Here is a 13,920-nt window from a genome sequence, read left to right on the forward strand (position 1 = left end):
TTCTATGCCGTCTTCTAAAAAAAAAAAAAAAAAAAAAAAGACTTACCCTTAGGTCACACAGACCATTTCCCCCTCCCACCCGGCCATCAGAATCTGCTTGTCCAGTGGAGCCCTTTGTTAAATGCAAACAAAACCACATCTGTTCTGACTGGCTTGAGGGATTAAGCACCAAGCTCTCCATGTGAAGGAGTGCAGTGCTACGTTGCGCAGTGGCTACGTTTCCCCAAATTTCATTTTTCCTTAACCCTGTGTGTGTGTGTTGTTCTTGTTGACCCAAAATATTTCAGAACTAAACAGAGCAGTTTTAGTACGATGAAAGCTGTTCTTTCTTTCCATTAATTGTAATTCCTGGCGTTGAAGAATAGAGCTTAAAAATCATGTTATGTTAGTTACTTTTGTTAAATTTTAGGATTTGCTGAAATCACTGGGATACTGTTGAGCATGTTTTATGTCTGTATTCCACCAAGAATGCAGGCTGCACAGATTGCATTTAGTATTGAAATACTGTATTGCTTAGAGGGTTCAAAGAGAAGAGAAAGAAGAGAACCTGAGTTTGGTTGCCCTTATTCTAAACAGAGCAAGCTTTTTGCATTGCCCATGCGTTGTATGTGTTGTGACGTTGGAAGCCAGCATCTCTGGAGAGGCGAAATGGACAAAGGGCATGGATAGGCTCTTTGTAGAAATAACTACCAAACTCTATAGTTTTCATCCCAAAATTTCACCTCTTGTTCTCTTTCAGTAGTCAGAAGAGGAACAGATCTTCAGGTTGCACATAACGGATATGTTCATGATTAATCTTGTAATAGGAAAATGTTTGGCAGTAAATTATGTTCTGTTTGGTTTGGGCTCACGTACAACTTGAGCAGGCACCGTAACAGGATGAGGTCAGGGATGTGGTTGGACTTTTTTTTTTGGAAAACCTGGATTACAAAGTTCTTCTAAACTAACTTTTTATTGTCACTATACTGTTGCGCTTTAACTTGAGGAAGTGGCTAAGATTACATCCACATCTTGCTGACGATTTTTTGTTTTGTGTGATGATCTTGTTAGTTGTAATGTGACTTTGGTGTATGATAGCATTTCAAAAGTGCAAATTTAGTTGATTTCCTGCAAGTAGAGAAAACTACTGGCATATGGAAAAAAGACACATTAATTCATGTTCTGAGCTAAAAAGCTTTGTGATTTGGGTAGGGGGGAGGAAAAAACATGCAGTCAAAACATGAAAATATCTAAGCAAATAGCAATTAAGTCATGGATAATAACTTCCAGTCATGAGTTATTGTCAGTGCTTTTTTCGGATGTGTGGAGGGAAAAGCTCCCAATTGTTCCTAAGTTGACTGGTAACTGAATCCGTGTTTGTGGGTCTGACAACAAAACAGTTTTTGTTCATTATTTCCATTCATCCAGGAGATGCCAATTACTGTGCGTAAATAGAACATAATGCGTGAGCAGGCCAATATGATATGGTGCTCAGTTCAGTGAGTTACTAGAAGACTGTAATTTATGTGAAAATAATTAGAGTTACAGGTGGGAGCTGCTCAGGGGATTTTAGGTTTTTGCATGAATGAGCAAGATGCAGTTCCTTTGAGCAAGTACTCCGCTGTGTTTGATGTAGCTGTAAGATGTTCAAGCTTGGCAAAACTCTCTCTGAATATTAATTGAAAGCACCTCGTTAATTTGGTAAGCAATGCTGAGATACTGACCCTGGGGCAAACCCAGTGGGTGCTTGATAAAAGCAGCGATGGGACTTCCTATTTGCAGCTTGCAAATAAAACTTGAGACTAAAAGCAAACTCAAGCTCGTTCTGGTGCTTTCCCCAGCATCTGTTGGATGGCATCTAGCGTCATCGTCTCTGTTGTGGTATTGTCAGGTGTGGTTTGAAGGTCAGTAAGTGTGACTCTTCCCATGCCAGGCCATTCAGTAACTTGCACTCTCATAGCCGGTGTGATGCTATTGCCCCATGTTCTGCTCAAGGAACCCTTTTGCCTGGATTGTTATCCTGATCATAACAGACGAGCAGGAATGTGGTGGAAGCATAGAAGTTTGGACAGGTACAATTTTAGCAATGTTTTTATGTCCATTAAGCAGTGGAGACAAAAGTCTGGTAAGTAAGGGGTGACCTGAAAGAACTGAAAGAAATAACATTTGACAAACTGATCCCCCTGTCCTCCTCTTTCCCCACACTTAGCATTTTTCATTGTGTTTGATCTGCAAGTCATGAAATATTTAAATTATTGATTGAAACAGATGTATCCAGAAGCAAAATGTAATGGCTCCCAAGCTTTGAAGTGCTTTTAGGTGGGGGGGAGTGATTTGATAAACGAGCCTGTTATGTTCAGTTCTTCTCCCCAGAATGGCTTGCAGTCTCTGAGCTGGAGAGCCTTTCTTCTGCTGTGAGCAGTGCGCAAGCTGCCCTGCTGCTGCGCGTGCCGGAAAGGCTGAGAAAGGCCCCACAGAGGCTTCTTCAGTTCTTGGTCCATGCTGGGTTCTTGTGCTGGGCACTGGTGGGAATTCCTGTCACATTAAGTCCATGTTCCTCTTCTGCCTTTTTCCAGGTAGTGGTGCGACAGCAGTTGTCCAGGCAGCGCTATGCAAACCCAGGCAAGAACGTGTAGCAATAAAGAGGATCAACTTAGAGAAGTGTCAGACCAGTATGGATGAGCTACTCGTAAGTAAACCAGAGAGAACATTTTGTAGGGAGACAATCTACTGCTTGATCTTGATTTTGCTTGGTGTTAGAGTGAGAGCATATTAGTGTGGGGGGAAAAGGACTCAATAATCCGAAGGAAAGATACCTTGCTCTAAAATGTATCAGACAAATATGTGCTCCCCAATGCCCTACAAAGAAGAGAACAAATTGGAATCCTGTGCGTTAACCACCTGTTGAGAGCTCTAGGAAGAACCTCAACCTTGCTTTCTGGAGACTAGTTTTTTGAGGGGCTGCACTACGGTTGTCTTACATTTCTTACTAAAGAGGAAAGGTGTATTTTAATTTGTGTAAAGACTAATTAAAATAAAACAGTAAAACTTAATAGGTTTTCTTAAAATGTCTAAAGCACCAAAAAAAAAGGGGGGGGGGGCAAAAACTAGTTGGAATATTTCTGTAATGATAGCGTTTTGGAGAGGGAAGGCTGGGGTGAGAAAGGCTATGTGGCTGCACACAAGGGTAACCCACCACACAGCAATGTCTGCCAGGCAGTGACAGATCCCAGGAGTGGTGCTGTCTGTGTGGGACACTGAGCAAAGGAGGAAGGCACCTGCAGGATGCTCTTTGTAAAAGGAAATGCAAGAGTTTTCCCTCTGCACTTACTGTAACAATCCAGAAAAGTTACAAAGAACTTAAAAGTTAAACTTGTTGCTTTCTGTCATTCCTAGTCAGGTTTTTATGAGCCTAATGCTTATTTATAGATAGGCAGGAAAACAGAGATGCAAAACCATTCTAAAAGTGAGAACACTCTCTTCTGTTCCACAGGTTATACTACTGCCTAGAGACTGTGGGCTTTTTCTAATGCAGAAATTCCTGCCTCTGAAGGAAATGATCTCCTCAGCAGGGAATTGCCAGTTCAAAAGATATCTTGAATTTGATACAGAGGGTATGGTCCATCTAGTTTCTTCAGAACAAATGGCTTGTTTGCAGTGGAGGACCCAAAATGCTCTTCCCCTGGTGATTGGTGGCATTTGCCCTCAGTTTACGTACCAGCTTGTATGAGATGTTGTTGTGTTTTCAGAGGGCCTTGACAGTGAAATCTGCCTACCATGGAGGTAGGGAGGTTTCAACTAAACCCAAAGGATAAGTGTAGCTCTGAACTGTGGCTAAGAGAGAGCAGCCCGAGGTGAGGCTGTATGTGATGTATTAATACCTATGGCCCATAAAGAACATTTTTGTAAGACTACCAACCCTGTCATAAAGCAAAATAAAATGATCACACTTCATTGTTTCAGATTTTTTTTAGCAGAATTTGAATTAATGGTGGAAACTAAGAATTAAAAAATGTTACAGGAAAAAAAAACAGATAAAGCTACTGAAACTTCAAAAGAAATATCCAGGTGATAAAAAGACATAGCTACAATTTGACACCAGGCCATAAATCTTGAACTTCTGATCCTACGTTGTTATCTTTTCATACAAAGGTGACTGTCCCATCATTTTTTAATCTAAGTCAATATCTGCTTTGCTGTGTTCAGATGTTTTCTTTTAATTGTTAATCTGTATTGATCTGAACGTAAGTTCTGGCTCTCTGAGTTGATAGGATTGCTTTAGAAGGGTAAGTGAAAGGCCACATAGGATATTTTTATCTTATAGATGTATGCATGCATGTGCGCACACATATAACTAAAACTTCTTATCCCTGGGGGAAATAGATTATTCTGGAAAAGGGCATAAATTATTTTTTTAAACAAAATTTAGAAATCTCTAGAATAAAACCCAGTCAGAATAAATCTATCTTAAAAATATTGTTATACTTGTGTAAGCACTCTTATTTAAATTCATACTTACAATGCTCCTGATTTTGATTTTTTTTTAACATGATTTTGAATCTATTGTTTTTAATCATTACTTTTTCTGATGGAACAGCCTTCTTTGGCATAAGGATTTTCCAAAACTGTTCCCAAACATGCTGTTCTGTAAAATCCTGCTGATGAGTGCTTGCTTTATGATGTGCAAAGTCACTCCTGACAAATCCTCCGCTCAGTGGCCTTAGAGAAATGGAAATGCAGCAAGGCTGATGCCCGCGTAAGCAGACTTAGCGTTTGGGCTGTTGTCAATTAAAATAGCAAGGCCGTGGGGGAGGGAGTTTAAATAATACCAAGGTTACATAAGCTGCCAAACTCCTGAAATTCAATACTCGATTTCCTGCATTGTCCTGTGTTCTCACTATTGTAAGCTAAATGTAACTTAACTCTGCAAGCCAAGGAAAAGTTCCTGTCTTTAATATTACCCTGACTGCTTTATCTTAAGGAATGCCCTTATCCTTAATCTTAAAGAAATAAAATTTACAGAATAACTTGCTCATAGAGTTTTAAGAAAGATGATAAACTCAGGAATAAAATGAGTAAATGCTGATTTGAACTACTACTTAATGTTTGTTTCATCAGTAATCCAGCTGTACGTTGCTGTGCTTAATGTCTTTTAGACAGTGGACAAATAATATCTGTTATCAAAGAGGAGCTCTTGTATCCTTGTGTAAGCTTGGCTGATACAATGCAGTACTGTCAGATAAATAGGAAACTCCTGAAGTTGTTTGGTGGAAGTAAAATAAAGGAGGAAGAAGTAAAATAAAGGCTTTTATCTACAGGCCCTGACAGACCTATGGCCAGGGAAATCTCTCCTTCACCAGTGAACATTTGAGACTGTGCTAAGGGTAGCCCTTCCAGGCTGGCTCCTTGAAAGAGCCCCTTGCGTTTTACGACCAGTGCCTCCGAGGTGCCACATGCCAGGTGCCCGTGAGGCAGGTCCTGAGGAAATAGACACAAGCGAGGTGTCGGCCTGTTCGCTTGCGGCTGGGCCCCGTGCCTGCGAATGCCGCAAGTTAGCACGGCCACCAAAAATAGTTGTCTTGCAGCTGCTTGTTAGATGGCACCTGCCCTTAATGCTGACACACATCTTTGTGTGACCTATCCGTGAAACTAGATTGGAAATAACCTGGCCAAAAGGAGGCTAACTTTTAACCTGTGTGTGTTTTGTTTTTTGCTGGGTCTTGATTTGGAACAGTCTCTAAACCTGAGAAATAAGGTGTCTTTGGCCACAGTTACTCTAATTGCAGATTTTTTTTCTGTGTTTCATGTGGGTAGCAAAAATACTTAAAGCACTTTTCAGTTAAAGACTGTGAAGTTGAGTTCAAGCCGCTAGTTACGTTTCTGTACTATTCATGTATGCATAAAAGAGATTGAATGTATCTTTGCCTGGTGACAACAAACAGCCTTTGTCAGCCCTTGTGATGTTACCAGCATTTGCAAAACAATAAAGTAATATAAGAAATGAAATAAAGAGGGGAAGTGTTGCAGTTAGGATTTGTTAGGGAAAACTGAATTAAAATCCTGAGTAGTTTGACCTGAGTTTAAGCTGACACATCTGCTGAGAAGGAGAAATGTGTAGCATGTTTCTTCACTGCTTTTCCCTCTGCTTTCTCTCTAAAAATATTATTTTGTGAATTGATCAGTTAGGCTTGTTGCATGGGCACACAGACATTCCTTCTTATGTAGTTCAGAGCTGGGAGGCAGTCCAGGGAGACCTCTGAGATATGTCATACTACAGCATAATTTAATCTCATCATAGTTTTTAGTGGTTATTAGGAGTCTTTAATGCAGTGAGTAAGACTGCATTGGAAAGCTGCTGTCACGTGATTTCACTTACACTGCAAATAACCAACAAAGAAAATCTTTAAAAGTATTCACTGAAATGAGGCTTTAAGTAGACAGCAGCATCTGTGGCAGCTTTAATCTTCCTGATAGGGAACAGCCCCAGGCCCTGCTGTTTCGGGGGGCGAGGGGCGGTGGAACAGGCTGGTGTGTGTCTAGCGGGGCTGCCCCACTCTCCAGCAGCGGGTCCCCTGGCCTCGTGGCTGGTGACAGGCAGGGGCAGCATGAATTGCTGTGAGGCCAAACCCTGCAGTCCAAAGGAGACCTGAAGGCCGCTATGTAGGGAATTCAGAGCGCTGTGGGCTTGCCTGAAAGGTGTTAACAAATAAATTTTGTGAAACTGAATAGAAGAGGACTCAAACACTTGAATACAAGGCTTTCATTCTTGCTGTGTACAGCTGTGGTGTGTTGCAGATGGGGTTACTTGGCAGTGCCATGTCGTGCATCTGTTGGTGGCTGTATGTTCCTCTACTCAATTGTTTCCTCTGAGTTTTCCTCTCAATCTGTAATGTTGCTTTTACCTCTTGCACTTCCGTCTGCTTGCTTGGCTCTGTGGTGTGTGCCTCGCCAGCCAGAAAGCAGAGCCAGGGATGCTGTCCATCGTGTCCTACAGCCTCTTCCTTCTTCTCTCCCTCTGCCCTATCTACTGTTTCTGAATCCTTTTTTGAACAGGAGAGGCAGAAGGTTTTGATTGTCCCTTAAGTTCTGTTACCCGGTCTTTCTCTACCTCCAGCTCTTGGAGACTCCTTATATTTCATTGCTCACTCTGAACTTGGAACTTTAACAATTTCTCTGCTGTGCTAAGAAGAAAAAAGATGCAGTTATGTTTGTGTCTCCTGGCCAAACTTCCCTTGCGTTCCTTGCAATATGTTTTGTCTTGCATGTAGATTTAAAGTAAATTAAAATGTTTTGGTGCCTTGATGCGTATTTTGTGCTTATTGCAGTGCTGTAACAGCACTGTACAGTTATCGATTAAACTTTCACTTTGTGCAAGCAGAACTGACAGCTGGCTGTATTATGCTGGGCTTTGTATTTCTTACAGAAAGAAATTCAAGCCATGAGTCAATGCAATCACCCCAATGTGGTGACCTATTACACTTCTTTTGTGGTGAAGGATGAACTTTGGCTGGTTATGAAGCTGTTAAGTGGTGGTAAGTTACTCTTTTTATCTAATTAGAGGTAAGAATATAAATTTTGTGATATTTGTGTCTTATTTGAATTAATTGACCTATACCAACCAAGGACAGAAGAGGGAGACTATATGAGATGAACCACAGAGGCATGTTGAATGATACAGCAGGAATGTGTGAGCTTAAGTTTATGTATGGTTAATGATAAGGAAAGCTATTCTACCCATATAGTCACTGGGGTTTGTTTGTTTGCCTGTTTTGAGTTATAAGTAAAAACAACAGCAACAACAACAAAAAAAACCCATGGACTTTGTCAGAAATAAATCTGATTATATGGTTAAATGTGGGATATTTTGGACTTTTTAATAGATGGAAACTTAGCAATGCGATTTCTGTTAGCAGATCTTTGTTAGGAATACTTCACTCAATATTCCATTAGAAAGCATTGCTTTACTTTTCCATTTAATCAGATAGTTGTGTGCTTTATTCAGAGCCAACTAGTTGAGGCCTTTGCACATAGATGTAAAAATTTAAATTGGAGTAGCATGGAAAGATTAAAGAAATACTATATAACTTCTGCAAGAGTCCAGTATGATGAAGCTATATTGTATGCCTTTTTTCATCCCTTGTGTCTGCAATGTAGGGTCAATGCTTGATATCATAAAGTATATTGTCAATAGAGGAGAACACAAAAATGGTGTCCTTGAAGAACCAATAATAGCAACAATTCTTAAAGAAGTTTTGGAGGGGTTAGACTACCTACACAGGAATGGGCAAATTCACAGGTAAGGAATAAACAGACCATGAAAAGCATCTATAGTCTTTCTTGATACTGGTAAGCTACTGTTACTTAACTAAGCAAATTGTTTTGCCTTTTGCATACTGTAAATATCAATATTTGATAATCAACAATGATAATGTTCAGGTAGAAGATGTACTGAAGTTTCAGTAGTACTTTGCACTAGTCTGTTTTTTATCTTATCTCCTTCATAGAAGAGGTTTTCACTGCACTAAGTCTATAAAAACTGTGGTCTGTATAGCTCTGACTGTGGGTACTCCTAATATCTAATCTGAATTTAATAAGTGCCACAATTTCTGCCTTGTGCATCATGTTGCACAGTAAGGCCATAACCTTGGTTGCTCAGGTACTACTGTGTAAGTGAACTTTGTTTTCCTGATAATAGGTAGCATCTAATACAATTCTGCAGCCCTTCATGACCGTACGAGGAGCAGGTTTGGTGCAGGAAAGGGCTGTCGACTCATATGCGCCTCGTTCTGGTTCTCTCTTCACTTGCTTCTATAAAGCCTGTACTATATATGTAAACTGTGCAGATCCCTCAGCCTCATTTGTACATGTCTGCTGTAGTGATCCAGGTTGTGTCCACTCTTTGGACTATATTTTAACTTACCTCATTAGTTTTACTGAGATCAATTTGCCTTTTAAGGGAGGGTGCTCCAGCAGGCTCTCTGTTTCAGGTGCTGGTCTTTCACGAGACCTCGTTTTAGACAAAGCCCAGAGCGTTGCAGTCCAAACTCTGAGAATGGAGGTGGTGCAGATGCAGCACAAGGAATGGCTCTCTGATGTGACACACTTCTTGTGTCACATCTTATAAATGATTTACCTGTGATGTAAATCAAGAAATATTTCCTCTTTTTGCAGAGAGAAAATTGAGATAAATGGAGAAATAAAAAAGAATTATATTGGCTTCTGGTCTGGAATGCTAAAGATCAGCTGCAGACTTTTATTTGTAGTCTTCTATTAAGCTGAGACTGTTGCAAAACAAACATTCGTTAGTTTTTAAGGATAACAGAACTTTTTGAGATGGGAAATTGGGAATTCTCCTGGTCTCTTCCTAAAGCACCTTAAAAAGAATGCAATGAAGAGAAGAAGGAAAAAAAAAAAAACCAAAAAACCTGTTTTATTGTAAAATAGTTAAATTCAATGCTTTAATTCCTTTTTTTACCTTTTGAAATTTCAAACGCTAGTATGAAGTTAATACATATAGGTATTGGTGGTTGTTTTCTCTTTTAATGTAGAATATGTACCTATATGTATTTCAGACCTGAAAGTAACTCTTTGTTTATGTGTTTTAGAGATTTGAAAGCTGGCAATATTCTTCTCGGTGAAGATGGCTCTGTACAGATAGCAGGTGAGGCAGTGGTGAAAGTGTAATGGCTAAATAAAACAAAATGGAAACTGAAGGATACTTTTAGAGTATTCTTCTATGTAGTAGTTATTTCTGCAAGTTGTCCTGTTTCAGGCTTCAGAATGCTTAGCTAATAATAGTTGCTTAGGAAATTATGTGTTATTTTTCAGTTTTCAATCAAATACATCAGGATTCATTTTATGTCCTTCTAACACTTTCTTCCTTCATTTCTACCATTAGTCTTTCATCGGTAGTTGAAAAGCTGAGTGCAGACAGTGTCTTTTATAGCATCCTAAATAACCTCTGAATGTATCTATATTCTTCTTGAGTAGCAGTCATAACAATCAAATTATTTGGTCTTCTTAATACAGGAGCTTAAGTACTGAGTAAGACCAAAGGTTTCTCAAACCTCATATCTCATGTAGTTGATATTTGAAATGCATCTTTGTGCAACACTCTTCCCATATCAGATTATGTCAGAACTTTAGTTGAAAACCGCAGTATTAAATTTATGTCCTTGTTGGTTTGGGCTGTTGCTAGTGGAACAACTGATAATCACACACTAAAGCTTGTTGAAATGTCAGTCTGACATTCTTCCATTTTTTGTATCACTGCCTTAACAAAGCAAAGCAAAGTGGATGCTTGGTACTTTTGGTCATTACCTTCTGGCATTTTCTTACTGGTAGAACCATGTAATCTTTGTGTTCATTAGTCTTTCTCTTTTATTTGATTGTTGTCCTGCACCTCAATGTACTGTAACTACTAGTTATGTAATCTCTGCTGATAATTTAAGGAAGAAATATTTATACATAGGTAGATGAGAAACATTTGTGCAAACTTCATTAAGATTTAGTAATTATACTGCATGTAGCTCCTTATCTTTTAATAGCAGACTCAAGTCTTATCTCAAAGTGAGCATTTGGAAAGAGGAAATGACAGGCATATTGGGGTCTGTAGCCGTAGCTCATGAGACATGAGCTCATGAGCTAATGGTTAGCCTAAAGGTTAAGCCTGAGGGATGTTTTAGTGATAACTCTACTTTATTTCACACTACTTCAAGAATAGAGTATCACGAAACATAGGTAGTCTGTGCAGTAGTGAATATCTATAAGTAGACTTTTAAAATGTAAAATCTTTGCCTTGTTAGTGGTGGTTTAATTGATTAAAATTTTTTCCCCTCCCTCCCAGATTTTGGTGTTAGTGCATTTTTAGCAACAGGAGGTGACGTTACTCGTAACAAAGTGAGGAAAACATTTGTCGGCACTCCGTGTTGGATGGCCCCTGAAGTGATGGAGCAGGTATTCCTACTGCTTAAAAAGCAAAACAAAACAAAACAAACAAAAAAAATTTGGTCTTTGGCTTTCAGAGCTTAAGGTACCATCATCTTGTTTTCTGTCTGGTTCTATTCCAGGTGAGAGGCTATGACTTCAAGGCTGATATGTGGAGTTTTGGGATAACAGCCATTGAACTAGCAACAGGAGCAGCACCTTACCACAAATACCCTCCTATGAAAGTAACTATTGCTTTTCATTGCATAATGCTGAAGGGTTCCAGGCCTCAGATTGGCCAGTGCATTTGAATTTCTTTTTAGTAGATTGTTCATTCTTGAAAAGATGAGCAGATGAGTCTTGCTTGGAAAATGACTGAAAGTAGACTAAATTTGTAGGCTCCTGCTCCTTTTCCCTCATATATATTTATTTATAGGGGCAGGTATTGGTGGAGGTAGTATATTGGAAGCTGCATGAGAAGTGATGTGCAAGATGTAGAGCTACAAAATCGGACTCTAGGGCTTTGTTATTAGTATATTAGTGTTGTTAGTTGTATTTCATTTTTTAATTAAAAAAGATAAATGAACATTACTGCTAAAGGTAGAAAGATGAGCTGCACTCATTGTATTTTCACTTGTTTTCTTGATGTCTTTTCCTTTGTTTTCACCCATCAGTCCTTAAAACAGGATAAGATTATAGGTGTTTTAGTAAAGTTTGGAAGTGATTATATGAGATTGCAGTCCTGTTACCTGGTGTTTATTTTTGAAGATAGCAGAAGACTGTTGTGCTGTTTGTTGGATCAGAAAGCTTAGTTTCTAAATTACCATTTAAAAGTGAAATTAATCTTTTCAAAATAAATTAATTAGTAACTTGATAGTGTTTTTATTTCCGTATTTTTTTGTACTAAGTTAACAGTGAAGCTTACAGCACCTATTTTCTGTTTGGGTTTGCTGTAGGTGTTAATGCTAACACTGCAAAATGACCCTCCTACTTTAGAGACGGGTGTAGAGGACAAGGAGATGATGAAAAAGTATGGCAAATCCTTTAGAAAACTAATTTCACTATGCCTTCAGAAAGATCCTTCCAAAAGGTAGGACGTTATTGTCACATACAGTAGAATTAACTTTTATATATATACAGATTCCTGAAAGTCTCAGTGCTTTTACATAACTTTAAGCTTCTGATTAAAATTTCTGAAAATCAGCCTTTAGCCATCTTCATCTAAGGAGAAGCAATTGCCTCTAACTGTTGTTTAGGTTTTCTTCTGGATTATTATCCTTATTTACTCATATTTAAATTTGCTGTTAAACTCAGTGCTAATCAAGCAAAAGCCCTTCCTCTGTATCTTGTATTCTTGTCCGAGGTAGGTAAAATACCAATCTTGATACTACGCATAGATCTAGCAAGAGTGTTTTCTTTGATCAAAAAAAATGGTGCATAGCCAAACAGATTGACCATTTGACCTTTATATTACATATATATTTGTTGATTTTTTGTTCCATTTTGTGAAATGATTTTAATACTTTAGAATTCCAGAGAAAATTACTTATTTTTGTAATGTAAAGCAGAAGATTGCAAGTTTGTTTAGAATTTTCCTCCTGTGACTGCAGAGTCATGTTGGGGTAACATCTTTTTGATCTATCTTAATGTGTTTTTAGAGATTTGGATTTCTAAGATAATGAAATGTTAAGCTGTCTCATCCAAAACTAATATTCAGATTTCAAGATTTCAGAGTTATTCCTTTATTTTTGTGCAATCCAATTTTTATAGATTTTTTTTTGAAGAGGGAAGTGCAAGAAGCACTTTCTGTAGTTAATATTGCTTCCTGATGTTATTTGATATATCACCTCTTTCTTTGAAAAGTTTTAGAAATGCTATTACAGGAAAAGAGATTCCTCTGACAGAGCCATCCTGACTCAGTACTGTGTTCTCTCTAATGATGTGTAACTTGATTTCACTAGTGTGAGTCCGAATGCTGTTTTAGTGAGTCAGGTTGAAAAGGTGACTGCAAATGTAGTTAGGAGAAAAGAATATAAATTACATGGCAACATCGTTAACTTCTTGAAATCCTCAAATTCATATTTTAGATTGGCAGATCATTTGTGTACTATTTTCAGATTCCTAGGCCTTGTACAGTTGGGCTTATTAGTAGCAAATTCTGATGCTTTAAGCTTACAGTTCACTGACTGCTTATGATAAGAAGGAAATGCGTCTGGATAATCAAGCTGCTTTTCAATTTCTGGTAGCCAGAAATTTTCAGGGCAGGATTACATTGGTATGAAAACATAAGTAGTAAATAATTAAAATGGTTTTCTTTCCCTCCTTGAATGCCTAATGCCAAAAGTTACCTGATCTGTGGCTAAGATGTCAGTGTTGAAACGTTAGTGTAGTAGCAGATGAGTATCTTCATGCTCGTGAGGGACTTGAGCCAACCTAGCCCTGCAGACAGGTGATGAGGTCCCAGGCTGGGAGCCAGTGTCCTTAGGCTGTTTGGTCAGTGCTGTTGACCAAATGCTAATGTTTCTCCTCAAGGGGTAGTTAATTCTGCTCAGAGATGCTTCAGAGTCACTGTGACAAGTCTGGGAGAAACACCTGCTCTTCATGAGAAATGCAGGATTGGTGCTGCACTGCTGCCTCTCCCAGCACAATGTTTTCCTTAGGGCTGGGGAGATGAGGTGCTCTTCTCAGGTCACTGTATGTGTATTACAGTCCTCCACTCTAACTCGCAGCCGTGGCCTGTGTGGGCCCAGAAATGGGGCCAGAAACTCCTTCCAGACCAGACGAGTTATCTAATATAAACCATAGTGGAGCAATGGAGAATATGAGTTGGGATAAAACTTGACCAAAAATCTAGCATTTAACTGTTTCTATCCCTGTTACAAGGTGTGATGGTTATGAATCATTAAAGCTTGTCTTAAAATTTGAATTTAGTTTAAATTTTAAAGCATGTCACAAGATCTTATTTCTCTTAAAATTTCCCCTTCCACTGTGCCTGTCTGGGGTTTACGGGCGAAT

General features: G+C 38.9%; 1 protein-coding gene across 1 annotated transcript in view; it reads left to right on the forward strand.

The window, feature by feature from the left end:
• Positions 1 to 2,608: 2,608 nt before the first annotated feature.
• The window catches only part of STK39 (serine/threonine kinase 39), a 67,774-nt gene continuing 56,462 nt past the window's right edge, over positions 2,609 to 13,920 (forward strand). The window contains exons 1-8 of the mRNA XM_026048371.1: positions 2,609 to 2,668; positions 3,473 to 3,593; positions 7,403 to 7,511; positions 8,134 to 8,275; positions 9,585 to 9,640; positions 10,826 to 10,935; positions 11,049 to 11,150; positions 11,862 to 11,995. Coding sequence (XP_025904156.1) covers positions 7,418 to 7,511; positions 8,134 to 8,275; positions 9,585 to 9,640; positions 10,826 to 10,935; positions 11,049 to 11,150; positions 11,862 to 11,995 — 638 coding nt within the window. The 5' untranslated portion in view covers positions 2,609 to 2,668; positions 3,473 to 3,593; positions 7,403 to 7,417. The remainder of the gene's footprint in view (positions 2,669 to 3,472; positions 3,594 to 7,402; positions 7,512 to 8,133; positions 8,276 to 9,584; positions 9,641 to 10,825; positions 10,936 to 11,048; positions 11,151 to 11,861; positions 11,996 to 13,920) is intronic.

Source organism: Nothoprocta perdicaria, unplaced genomic scaffold (genome assembly GCF_003342845.1).
Source record: "Nothoprocta perdicaria isolate Ctin4 unplaced genomic scaffold, notPer1 scaffold_0, whole genome shotgun sequence".
NCBI lineage: Eukaryota > Metazoa > Chordata > Aves > Tinamiformes > Tinamidae > Nothoprocta > Nothoprocta perdicaria.